The 14223-nt window shown below is 32.7% G+C and overlaps 1 protein-coding gene across 3 annotated transcripts in view; it reads right to left on the bottom strand.

The window, feature by feature from the left end:
* LOC126906970 (uncharacterized) overlaps positions 1-14223 on the bottom strand; it is a 59465-nt gene that overhangs the window by 22810 nt on the left and 22432 nt on the right. For 2 of the 3 annotated variants that reach the window (XM_050687949.1, XM_050687947.1), the window contains exons 7-8: positions 13145-13208; positions 12935-13011 (exon numbers count right to left, since the gene is read on the bottom strand). In XM_050687949.1, coding sequence (XP_050543906.1) covers positions 12935-13011; positions 13145-13208 — 141 coding nt within the window. Of the gene's footprint in view, positions 1-7257; positions 8199-12934; positions 13012-13144; positions 13209-14223 lie in introns of those variants that run through there. The other variant, XM_050687946.1, reaches the window with a different exon arrangement.

The raw sequence follows: 14223 nt of genomic DNA, 5'->3' as shown, positions 1-14223 counted from the left end.
CTCCGCCTGGATCCAGCAGGAGGAGAGTGGACTTAGCCTCGCACTGGGCATGACCGAAGCGATCTTGTTCACGGGCAGGTACAAGTTCACTCCTCCACGGCTCGCCGTGCTGGGGGTGGAGATCCCGCTTAAGGACTCCATGACTTATCTGGGCCTTGTCATAGACAAACGTCTAAAGTTCGGGCCGCACATTACTCGTGCAGCCGACGTGCGACCACTGTTCTGATCGCCCGGGAGAGGCCGATAGCGCTCTGCACACCCTCTTCCGGTACGAGGCGTGGGCCCAGGAGCGGAACTCTTTGGAGCCCCGTCTGGGGTCCACGCTCCGAGTCGGGTCCTTGGTGGACCTGATGTTGGGAAGCCGGGAGGCGTGGAGACTCGTCCAGGCGTTCGCCGAGTCCGTCTTGAAAAATAAGGAGGAAGCTGAACGCCTGAAACAGAGGCAGCCGCGCCCACCGGTACAGGAGGACCTAAGGCGCTGGTTTAGGCCGGCGCCTTAGGTATTCGTGTTTTACGTTTTTATGTTTTTGTTTCGTGAGTTATTTGTGCCTCCTTCGCAAAGTCCTGCCCCCACCTCCACGTGGTGCGACCCGGGCAACGGATCCCACTCTGGGATCCGGCTAACGGGGGAGGCCACCCCACGTTGTGAATCAGCTCTTGATTAATTTCGGGCTGATTCACAACGTGGTGGTGTGAGTTTTAAAGACGGCGTGGGCCGCCCTGAAGTAATACCTAACGGTAGTTCCAGGGCGGTCCACAACCAAGCCGATCGGAGAAAAAAAAAAGGGTAGATGACGCCCCCGCACTATGCCGGACCGTCGACCCTCCTACAAACGCGGATCAACCGGTTAATCTGGCGCTAGAGGAATCCGAAACAGGGTCTCTACACGAGTGTTCCCAGGCAATCGGCCGCCCCAACGGAAGTGCGAACGCAGCGTATACAGATGACATGTATACGGTACGCTCAATATGCCACGCAATGGAGGAGATAGGCACGTTAAGGCAGAATTTACGCGATATATCCCTGAATACACGCATAGAAGCGCGCATGTCAGAAGTAGAGAGAGAGCACTGTCCCGCACTACGCAGGAGATCCAGTCCCTCTCGCACACAATTACAAGTCGCAATTTAAACAACGAGACCATGCTAAATCCGTTCCCCATCGACGCGAGGAACAGTCGAAACAAATCGTACTGATTACGCGCGCTTGCCGGAACAAAACCTCGTAACGTTTGGGCCGAGCAGCATGACTCAGAATAACGCGGCTTTACAACAACGTCTCACGGAGATCGAAGAGCGCGAGGCGCGCAATATACAACGATTAACCGGCCAGACCACGCGCGCGTCTCCATCACTACCTCGAGCGAACACGCACGAAGCAACTTTTCATTGAGACGCGCGCCCACAACACACGGGACATTTCGGGCCAAACATATTCGTGCCGCCGACATGCGATTTGTCACCGTCCTCATCAACCCGCTCATATACACATTTGGCGACTGTACCGTATAATAATCCGCCTGTTTTACGTCATCCGTCTCCTGAGTTCACGAGGAAATATGAGGAGGACCCGAAGGAATTTCTGGAGCAGCTAGAAAACCTCCCGACTCAATCTGGTATTCATTACGATTTGCGAGTGAAAACCGGGGTACAATTTTTAAGGGACACGGCGTTTACTTGGTGGGAGACCATTAAGTTAAACAACATGTCCTGGCGACAATTTTCAAGGGAGTTTCTCGTGGCGTTCGATAATAACAGCATCCAAGCCGAGCTAGATAACGAACTCATGACAACACAACAGGGTCCCCCTCAGCGTATGACGCAATTTATTATAAATAAACAACGTTTAGCGATGCGCGCACAGAACAGCACATTGTAGATCGTGTAGTCAGTCTCTTATGCGACGAATATTACGACAACATGAAAATGCGAAGTCCGAGTACGCTAGACGATTTGCCCCTGTGCTGGGTTTTTATTTTCAATTGTTTGTTCAATATTTTCTTAACTAAACAACATAATTTCAAAGAAAATGAAACTTTAATCTAGTATTTAATATATTACCTATAATGGATTAGGATAGTGCTAACATGAACCTATTAACGTTTATTTCATTTATGTTTTAACGATTTGAAAACAATGATTGTAAGATTATTTTTTTACTGCATATAGTTTATTGTTTATTTATAAAAAAATAAAACGGTATCTAATAATACACTTATCGATTATATGACTACGAAATTTAATTTATGTAAGAAGTGTCAGTAAAAATATTCGAGGAATAGTTTGGAAGTTGGAAGGAGCAAGGCCGTATCTGGGAGGGTTAGGAGTTTTAGTTGCGTTATGTAATAATTAGAAAATACATATTTTTAACACAGTTAAAACATCACAATATTTGTATTCCGTCCCCCAGAACTATGTTCTAGTTAAGGCCTTTGAAAAGTAGTGTGGGGGTGAAATTCCCCACGTTTCCTCATTTAGGTTTTTAACTTATCCATTGATCAAATTACGACTATATCACTGTTGATAATGTATAAAGTTAAAAGTTCAACAAAATAATTGTGAAATATTGTATGTAGAAAATATAAAGTGAAATGGGGTGTGTGGGGAGTTTTAGAAAATAAAATGTAATACTCTCTAATTAACACTATACAAAAGGCAATTGGAAAAGTCGCAGGTATTTTCCTTTTTTTAGTGCTCCGCAAATGTCTAGAAGCGTTTCGATAACGACACGAGGCGTCGAACATTCGCGCATATTCCGTCGCGTTGGGATATATCGTTACTAATTTCGAAGTTAGAGTTCCCCAAGTCTGAGTGCCAAATTAAAATATTCAAACTGCGCAACCCTAACGTTCTCGTCAACGTGTAAGGCTTGGACGGGACGATATAAAGTTGAAGTGGGTCAATGTATTCGCTTTGAGTTGCCGACCAAGAGCAACAGAATTATTTTGACCTGTTGTATGTTGGTGACTCAGACAAGACTCATTACGCGTACAATTTCGATTTCGAGAGACTCGTTCGCAGCCAAAATGCCCAACATTATGGCCGCAAATACACTTGTGAGTAAGTGGTGTGTGATATGCGCTATTGTGGGATGAGTTTGTGCCAACGTGGTATGTGACATGCACCGGGAATTTTAACGCAATGTTCCCGGTATGGGAATCCGCTTCGTCAGATCGACGTGACAACGAACTGATGGATTTTTACAATCTACAGGGAACGGGTGAATATTATTTATTTTCGAGGGTAATGTCTTCAACTAGATACGATTTGCTATCTTTTGACGTATCGTTAAAAAAAATCAGTCCAGTGAGAGCTGAGTAAAACAATTAAGGCTGGCCAGAAATGAAGAGCACAATAATATTTGACACCTTTGAGTCTTCTAATTGTTAAATCAAATTTTAAAAAATACATGTTATCTATATTTTATGAAAATGTTTGGGTAAAAATGAAATAAACTTGTTATGGTTGTTGTTGTTAGACTTGTTATAAATAAATCATCTAAAAATAATTGTCACAGTTTAGGGTAATATGTAAAAAAACTAAGTCCTAGGGACAAAATATTTAGTTGTATTGACGTAAATTCCATATATGAGAATATCGACCATAAGCATAAAAAAGATCCCTCCATAAAAAAAATGGCCTTTTATAGCCTTGAGTTAGTAAAACAGTGATCTCTAAAAAAATTCCGGAGATGCTGTATAATTATTTGTGATTCATTAACTTTGATAGAAATCTTGGTGTGGGCATCATTAATGAATGCAAGGGACTGGTTTGAAACATGTATCAATAAACGGTTATGTTTAATAACTTAAATAAATAATACTATATATAGTGATCAAAATCTGGTAAGACACTCATTTTCTCAGAAATTATTGAGAATATTAAATGTTTTTTAAGAAAAGAAATATCAAGTTTAAAAATCTCTATATTATTATGTAGTGAATTCATTAATTTTTACGTACCTTTAGAGATAAAAACCCTTATTTATAGCTGTCTTAAATAGAAACCCTTATTTTAATTTTATAATACGGTAAAAAAAAAAATTACAAGCAAAAATGTTCGTACAATTTTTTTTTCAGATTAACCGTTCGTCCGTTACAGATTTTTAAAGTTAAGTGATTTTAGACCAAGTTTCTATCGTTATTTTACTGAATTGAATACAAAAGTCATTATTTTCATTTGATCAACAGGTAGATTAACAGCTTTAAAATTTACGACGTGCTAAGTGAATGATAACAATAATAGATTCAAATCGGAATTTTGGTGTATTATTAATAGCAAAGCTTATGGGTGCGTAAGACTTACAAATAAAATGACTTTTGTATTTAATAAAGTAAAATAACAATAGAAACTTCGTCTAAAATGACTTAATTTTAACAAGCTGTAACGGACGAACGGTTAATCTTTTCGAATATAGTTTCCCTCGGCAATGGGCTAAGCCTTAGCCGCTAAGGGATACCTCTATAATTCAGAGTATATTTACAGTGTTTAATTTTTGTCTTGGTTATTAATGTGCCGCATCCTTTCAAGACGCTAGCGCCGGGACACATTGGACCATCACAATTTTTACTTCATAATTTTTTACATAAAAACAAATATTTCTGAATTTTGTTTTTGGCAAACCAGAGAAAAATTTAAGAAATATTGGTGTCAAATCTCTCAATAAAATATTCTCTCTCAAAAAAATACTTCTTCAACAAACGTAATCAAATTAATAAGGACAGATTGAAATTATACTTCTAATCAAATATGGAGAGTTTAGAATCTTGTTCTATCAACACTATAATATTTAACCTATACTTGCACCTTTATTTATTTATTTTTGGTTTATTACAATTATCAGCGGTCCAGACAACAAAAGCACAGGATAATCCAACCCAACCCCTCGAACATTTTTTTTCGCAAGATACAATAATTTAACACCTTTAAATATATTTTTTCGTCATAAAAGAAAAGCGCAATTTTAACACAGCTTATAATTAACACATCATAATAACTATCGCTCAACGCCATTTTTTTGTTATGACGGTTTTATTGGTTTTAAAACTGAATTATAGATTCATTATTAACCGCTAGATTATGGCCATATGAACTATATCGTGCAGTTGCTTTAACCGAACACCCCGTCGGTAAATACAACCACGACTTCCAACCGGATTAATTCAGTTATTCTCTCTAAACGTACTTGGTAAAATTACCATCTAAGATGGTTGGTTTCACTATTATATGTTTCTTCCAACTATATAAATTTTAACCATTTACCATACAAAAATTATTTTTGCCCTGTGGCCACAGACAATGGTAATATTCGTTTATAATCTTTGATCACTTTTAAGACTTTTAAAACTTGTGTAGAGAAGGATGTTTTTCGTCGTGAACTAAAAATATATTCTATACAATTTAAGAATACACCATTTTGTTCCATTAAAATAACCAGACGGAACGATGTGCACTCATTGGCCAATGACGTCGATAATATTCGTTTATAATCTTCGATCGTTTCCATTGCCGTATAATGAGTCAACTACCGATATATTGGTATATGCTACTTATTGCTTAATTCATAAATACGTGATACTTAGTACATTTGTTAATAATTATACTACACGGTCCGACGGCGACAACACGACTAGCCTTTAGAGTAGGGGTCAACAAAATTTTACTATCCAGTGCCGGAAATTATTACGAAAAATTCGAATCATAAAATATCACGAGGAGACAATGTAGGTAGGGATCAGTGCAAATGACGTTCAAGATATGAAAGGAGCGGGCTGAATGTGCACACAAATGCCGTCAATGAACCGGTCCGAAATAGTACACAGCTGACTATCTCGCACCCGCACAAACAAATCAAAACATCTTATCATGATTATTTTAATGATAAACGCCGTCGTAGTACGCATTCGGATCAACCAAGAAAATTTAGAACACACATATATACATATGCAAATAGACAAAAAATAATCAGATACTTTTTGTCATGTTACAGAGTCAATTGTTTTGTGTGTTATTTTTTTCATAGCAAATGCCTTCGCTTGTAATGTAAATTGTTCGACCTTGTAAGCCGTTAATTTATTATTTGTTTGTTGCACTCTTGTGTTCAAAGTTCTCATGCCCTTACAGGTCACCATCGATTGGGCCCTGACCATCATTATATAACTTCATTGCCGTTGTCGCTATTTCGCGTTCTATTTTATTCGCCATTACGTGTCTGCCTTTACAATACGATTCGTAATACTCATATGTTCGTGTGATGGTGTCACGTTTCCATTATTGTGAGAATTATTTTAATAAAATACAGACAACACATCCGGTTCTAGAGACTGATGAGTTATCAATTAATATTTATTGCTAAATTGGCAATAGTTCAAAATATTTAAAAACCCAAAAGACCTGAACATCATGGTCATCAGTCTAAGTACTTGGTTGTCGCTGTCCGGCTTTCTGTTTAAAGTAAAGTCTTTGATTTTCCTTTTATAACTTACCTACTCTCTTTTTCGACATTTCAGAGTATTTGTGTCTTGTACTTTGTCTGCACCTCATACGTCATTATCTTCTTCTTATAACTAAAGTATTTGTGTCTTGCACTTCGTCTGCACCTCGTACCCAGGTGTTATTCATATTCCCCTCCTATAACAACGACCTTTCGACAATCACGAATCAATAAGACTTTTCAAAAAAATAAGGCCATAAGAAGAAGCTAATAAAGCAATAGGCGCAACAAACTCTGTTTTAATATATAATCGAATAAGAAATATACAAATATTGCGGAATGAATTTTCTTCACTTTTTGATTGTTTAAATTGATCACGAAATAAAATTTTTTTAATGAATTTATAGCTTTAGACACCCAAAGAGCATGATGCATTGCTCCAGGGTATTAAAAATATATGCACGAGTAGGAATGCAATTCAAATTTTCAATTTTAAAATGCTACAGATAATTTAATACTGAAAAATAATAAGATATTTTTTATCAAATTTTTTCTTAAAATCTACTCTACAATCTACAATCTAATATTGAATTTGTTTTTACATTAATTGTAAATTTGAAGAAAAAAAAATTGTTTTTACTCTATATAAAAAACTATTATAGTCCCATTGTATAACAATAATTTGAAAAAAGTAATGCAAAATATTTACTAGGTAAAATGTTATTAGAGTTGTCAAAACATGCTGGACCTCCCTGAATATATATATACATACATATATTCTTATTTTTATTTTGAAATAATAAATTATACAATTTTTAGTAAACATATATTTTATGTTGAACAAATACAATACAATACTTATATAGCTATCATATCTTTAAATTATTTCATATCTAAATTATTATCATTTTGTCTTCCATTGATAGAAAAATGGTACTATGAATAATTGAATATACGTTTAATTGAACTATTATACAAGTTTATGGTAACTAAATTTCTACTATTTAAAGAAGACTACTAAAAATTACAAATCCACTTCAATAATGTATTCGTATTCTGTAGCAATTAACCTAAAAATTATCAGCAACTTTTCTTTTATACCATCTGGTTCATACGGTATAGCCTGAAAATTGTATGTCACGTCGTCGGTTTCGTGTAGTTTGGGAAATCCTGTAAATACTTTATTTAATACCTCTTCTGGTAATATGTGTGTATTTGAATCACTTGACTTTGAACTACAGGTCTCTTCTAAATTATATATTCCCATTTCTTCGGGTGTTAAGAAAAAATTTGCGATAGTCTTTATCATGCAATGTAAAGTATTCATTTTATAAAAGTTAATGGATGCAAAGATAACTTGATTTGAGCTATAGCTTAAATAAGTGGAACTTTTCAATTTATCGAGTGCTTCACTCAATATATTAAAAACATCATTAATTTGCTCCCAAAATTCTGATGGTAAACAATTAATATATAGTGCCTCATAGATATATGTGACTAGTAAAAGCGCATACTTAAAAGTTCGTCTGTTCATGGCTGTTATTGCTTTTTTTAGAGCTTTATTAACAGTTAATTGGTACGTTGTCGAGTTATTAATCATATTTTCAAGTGTTTTATGGGAATTAATAGGATAATATAATTCAATAAGTTCCTCTTTGGCATATTTCCATAAAGACAAACTTTCGATTTTTCTAAGCTGACTTATGATTTCTGTATCGTAAACCGTATCATTATCTAGAGGTCTATTAATAGGAAGATTAAACTCCTGTAAAAATAAATTAAAAATTTATAACAAAATTGTATTTTAAAATAAAAACACGTCTAGTTGTACATTTTCTAAAAAGTAATAAAACGTTGTCAATTTGAAATTAAAAAAAAATGTGCACAAAGAGAATTTCATATTGATTTTTTTGTGAGGAAGGGATGGGGATATTATGTACCCAATCTTTTCTCATAACTTAAACGTACTAAATTCATAAAAAAAACTTATTTAACTTGATTTAAACTTATATAAATTGGTTTAAATCAAAATTAATATTTTCAAATAAAAAATTAAGGTGGATTTTTTTCCCTATTCACCCCTTTCTTTATACTCCATTGTTACTTATTAATTCTTATAAACATAAATGAATTTAAAATAAGTTTGAGTACAGCTATTTATTATTTTTTTTTTAATTTTTACACAAAAATTGTGCTTTTTTCTTTAACTTTAATGTCCGTTTATACCACAAAACAAATCCAGAGGTCTTAATTTTTATTTTTCAAATTAAAGTATATTACATAAGCTTTAATTGAAGATATAAAAAGTGATTTTTTTATCATAGCCCACTCAATTACTCATAGAATAAATGTAATTTAAACATTTTTTTTTTGTTCTCTTTAGTTACACATTATTCTTGAATTATTAAGTATGTAATATTTTTTAAGTACATACCTTATGCCTTGTAAGGGTGTAAATTTTGTTTTTTCTAATGGAAACACGTGTTTTGAATTTAATAAAATGTTTAAGTTTTTAATTTAATAGTAACTGGCATTTGAATTTTTAATACAATTTTATTCGTTTAGTAGTTATAAAAGTTTGAATATTCAAATGTTTGAGTTAATATACATGTATTGGTTAGGTTAATACTCGATGGATTATAAATACGAGGTGTGACAATAAAATAACGAGACTTTCTAAATATATCCTAAACTATTAACGTTATCTATAAAACTATTATTGAAATATGATTAGGAAACACTTATCTAAAAGTACTATAAACAATGATGAAATCGGTTAACTTTCTTATACGTTAGTAACCTTGTTATTAGTGCAAATTCGACTATACTGCCGAAAAATGTTAGATATAAAAATCGAACAACGTGTTAACATTAAATTTCTTGTTAAATTAAAAAAAACTGCCACAGAATCATTTCGTATGTTATGTGAAGTTTATGGTGAAGAATGTTTATCAAGAGCTCGCGTTTTTTAATGGCACAAAGAGTTTTGCAATGGAAGAGAGGACGTGGAAGACGATGATCATTCTGGACGTCGTACCACATGTTCAACAAACGAAAAAGTAAAAAAATTGACAAAATTATTCGGCAAGATCGTCGATTAAGTGTTAGAGCTGTAGCAGAGATGGTAAATATTGATAGAGATAGTGTTCGTAAAATTTTAGTTGAAATTTTAAATATGAAAAAATTGTGTGCTAATATGGTCCCTAAAAATTTGACGATTGATCAAAAATTCAATCGCAAAGAAATTTATTCTGACACCTTAAAAATTATCAAAGATGATCCATCTTTTATAAATAATATCATTACGTGTGATGAAATGTGGATTTTTACATATGATCCTGAAACTTAAAGGCAATCTATGCATTGGAAGACATCAACTTCCCCAAGAATGAAGAAAGCACGAATGAGCAAGTTGAAATTCAAAGCAATGCTCATTGTTTTCTTTGACATTAAGAGAATAATTTTTGTTGAATGGGTTCCTAATAGGCAAACTGTCAACCAATATTATTATAAAGATGTATTAATTAAATTAAGAGAACGTGTTAGAAAAAAGCGACCAGATCTGTGGAAGAATGGCTGGGTTCTTCACCAAGACAATACTCCAGCTCACAGGGCATTTTCAATTCAAAGTTTTTTAACTGAAAAAATATTTCTATACTTCAATATCCCCCGTACTTGCCAGATCTTGCTCCTTGTGATTTCTTCTTATTCCCAAAAATTAAAAGTTTTTAAAAAGGAATCCATTTTCAAACATTTGATGACGTAAAAATGAAAACGGCAGAACTTCTAAAAGGGCTAACTGAAAGCGATTAGCAATATTGTTTTCAAGAATGGCAGCGACGTATGCAGCAGTGTGTTGATGCTGAGGGAAGGTACTTTGAAGGTGACAATCATTAAATTGTAAATTTTTTAAAATAAATAACTTTTATTAAAAAAAATCGTTATTTTATTGTCACACCTCGTATAGTTAGCTAATTGGTTTTTTATGACGTCAATATGCATAATTTAATATTAATAGCAGTAAGGCATATTGTAGTGAGTTTATAAATACACTTACTGGCAATACAGAAAGTATAACTAATGATAATCAAAAGTGACTATAAAAACTCCGTGACTGTAACACCCTTACAAAACATAAGGAATGAACTGAAAAAGTATTACATTGTTAATAATTCAAGATTTATGTGTAACTAAAGATAATCATAAAAAAAAAACCCAGCACAGTGGTGCCGTGGTATAGTTGGATCAAGTATAATGATATCTTACAGTGATTAAAATCACTATCAAAAATAAACGCTTCGATGCAAATCTTTAGTTAGTGTTTAATTTTAAAAAATTGGTGGATTATACATGATCTGCTAGTTTGTTATTAATATCCTGATTCAGATAAAGTATGTCGAATGAAAAAGGGATTATTAAAAATTATTATTTCTCATAAAAAAATTGTGTGGATCCATAAACTTTTCAATAAGTTATAGATAAAAATCAAAAAAAATATGCCAAATGATAAGTAAAGACATCAAGCATCTATATAAAAAAAATTATATTGATATGTTAATTTTTGAAAAAGTTAGAGCATTATTAAGTTAGAAATATAAAAAAAAATTATTTTACAAAAATCGTCATTTTTTATCAACTTTGATGTCAACTTTCACCACGAAGACAAGTCCAGACGTCAAAAGTTGTCATATTAAATGCCACCTGTGAGCAGGTTAAGTGTCAGATTTACAAAAAATATATACCAAATGATAGATAAAGATATCAAGCATCAATAAAAAAAAATTATATTGAAATGTTCATTTTTGAAAATGTTACGGCACATTTTAGTAAAAAAAATTGAAAAAATTTCGAAAATTATCGATTTTTAAATTTGTAATTTTTTGGAGGTTTCCCCCATTTACGGGGAGCGGGGGAATTTTTTTCAATTTTTAAGGGTAATGTCTTCAACTAGATACGATTTGTGATCTTTTGACGTATCGTTGAAAGAAATCCATTCGGTGAGAACTGAGAAAAAGTGGTGACAGACACAAAAAAAAAAAAAACAGAAAAAATAAACACATCTTAGTAAAACTAATACCTTCTCTGCTTTGCATCGAAGCTAAAAAATGTATAAATAATATTTATTCTGTAAGTAATTCAGTGGATTGTGATAAAAAACATGTATATAAAAAAGTTAGTATTTTCAGAATATTTTCAAAATCTAATTTTTTGTGGAAAATTTGTCATTTTGAATTTCCTACTGTGGTCAGATAAAATATTTAAAAATAAATTATGCCAAATGATAACTAATGTATATATGAAAAAAAAATTGTTTTTTATATTCATTTATCAAAAAGTTATGGCAGTTTTAAGTAAAAGAAGTTTAAAAAATGTTGAAATTTACTGATTTTAAAATTATTCTTCTACAGGGAACGAGGAAAATTTTAAAATGTTTAAGTGCAATGTTTTCAGCTATATACGATTCGTAATCATTTAACGTGTCGTTGAGAGAAATAGGTCCAGTGAGAGCCGAAAAAAAAGTTGCATCAGAAATATATATATATAAATATATATATATATGTAAATTATAGTAAAATTAATGCCTTATCAGCTTCGTATGGAAGCTAATACATTAAAAAATAATTGCACTGACTGATTGAAGACTATAACTAATCAATGTACCTCGAATTATAAACCAAGAAAACAACATAAACCCCCATGGAACTCATCATATCAAATAAACAACAAATTTAGTTCCTTGCCAAAAAAATGTACACTTCCTAACATATTTTAAAATAAGATGCCTTAACGAATATAATGTATAATGTATATTTTAATGGATATTTTGAGAACTAAAGAAAACTTAAGAATATTTGTAACACTAGAAAATAAACGCATAATGTACAAATATCATAGCAAGTGTTAATTTTATACCACTGAAGAGCATACGAATTATATCAGATTCAGTACCATCAACCACAAAAAAAACAGTTTGTACACAAGTAACATGGCAACGCTCATATAGAACAAGAAAGGCGACACCCAAATTAAAGACAACGAAGCTGCTGACAAATACGCCAAAATGGCCGTCAATAAAACAAACGTAGAACTATTAAGCTAAGTGACACACGGAAATATCAACAAATTTTTCAAACATAAATAAATAAATAGTACAGTTAATACATAAATATACTAATTGTGTTAACTGTAACACAGTTGTCCCAACTGTATTGCAGTGAAATTATTTGTAAAATATTTGTTTTGATTTTTATATTTTAACCTCTACATTTTATATCCAAAAATTACAATCCTGCTTAGTTTCCTTACGAACACTATTTCAATTTTTAAAATATTGAAATAATCATTTTAATACAAAAATAAATTGATTGTATCGAGTCTTATTTACATTCGTGATGCACTCCTTGATAAGTCTTGCATTTATTTACAATAAATTTTATTTACAAAGATTAAAATTTTTAATTCAAGTACTCATGTATATCGTAAGCATACTGATAAACTTACATAGATTTTAACTACTTTGAAATGAATGTTTTCGTCTATTTGTTGAATAAACGACTGTAAATTATTAATACCTTGAGCTGTAAATAAAATAATTTCATAATTAGACAATTTTTTCAGAGACATTACATTAAATTTATGTTTTATCATTATAAGAAATTAAAAGGTTTTAACAGTTGTCATACGGATTTATTCAACATGATTTATACATACCACTGTATGAGTAATAGCTATTTCCATTCATGTAATTCAATATAATGCTCTCTTCTTCGAACGTCTTAAAAAAATAAATATCAGTGATTAAAAAATAAATTTATATTATCTAATAATTTAATACAAGCGCAGTTAAATTTTTTTGAAAGGATCTCATCATTTTTGAAAAAAATTTTTGGTAATCCAAATAAACGATTTTAAAATCCGCGGACTCAATCAGTAATTTTCACACGTTCAAGTCTCTGGGAAATGAATTTGGTCTAAGTAGCAATATTTTTCATTGTCTGTATATTGCTATTATTTTATTAATAACCACTAAATTATATGGAATTTTAAATTCATAGTACCGTTGGATATGTAATTGCGAGAGAGCGTTTTTTTATTTATTTTGTATGATTGGCAACGCCACCTACACTATCACCACCGGTTTTGCGAGAGACGGCATCACTGTAACCCCGTCCAAGTCCCTGTCGCGTTACGCTTGAGAATCGATTGCGCTGCACACCGGAAACGAAAAAGTCTCGCGTTTTACTGTGTGTATTATCGTGTTATATTCTCTGTACTATTGCTAACTCTTGCTACGTGGTTCTATGATTCTGTTGTGACCGAGTTGGTACGGTAGACAAAATGAAGAGATAATGCGTTTGATAATTAGTTTATTATATTTAAAAATATGTTTACACTTATAATTAACTTCTCGATTTTAATTAGTTGATAATTAATATAAAAGATTCAGTGAACAAGTTAACATAAAAGATTCAATGAGCAAATTAACATAAAAGATTCAGTGAGCAAATTAACAAAAGATTCAGTGGAGAGTCGTCCAGGTTCGACCCTATGAACTCTATGACTCTTGAACGAGTAGCTGACTCCTACTGGCGCGTCGCCTCAGGCGGCGGCGGCCGTAGGCCCAATGCATTGAAAAAGGCTGAGCAAGCATCGAATGTTCTAGAAGAACTAGATGCTTGCCTGGTAAATACTTTATACAAGACAATAGAGGCTTCCGTTCCCATGATTATTATATATATACTATTAAATTACATAATTACAATTAGGCAGCAAAAAGCCAGTTCACAACA

The sequence above is a fragment of the Daktulosphaira vitifoliae genome, unplaced genomic scaffold, assembly GCF_025091365.1.
Source record: "Daktulosphaira vitifoliae isolate Bord-2020 unplaced genomic scaffold, ASM2509136v1 Scaffold_5, whole genome shotgun sequence".
Classification (NCBI taxonomy): Eukaryota; Metazoa; Arthropoda; class Insecta; order Hemiptera; family Phylloxeridae; genus Daktulosphaira; species Daktulosphaira vitifoliae.
Note: the sequence above shows the minus strand (reverse complement) of the source record. Positions and strands in the feature narration are given on the sequence as shown.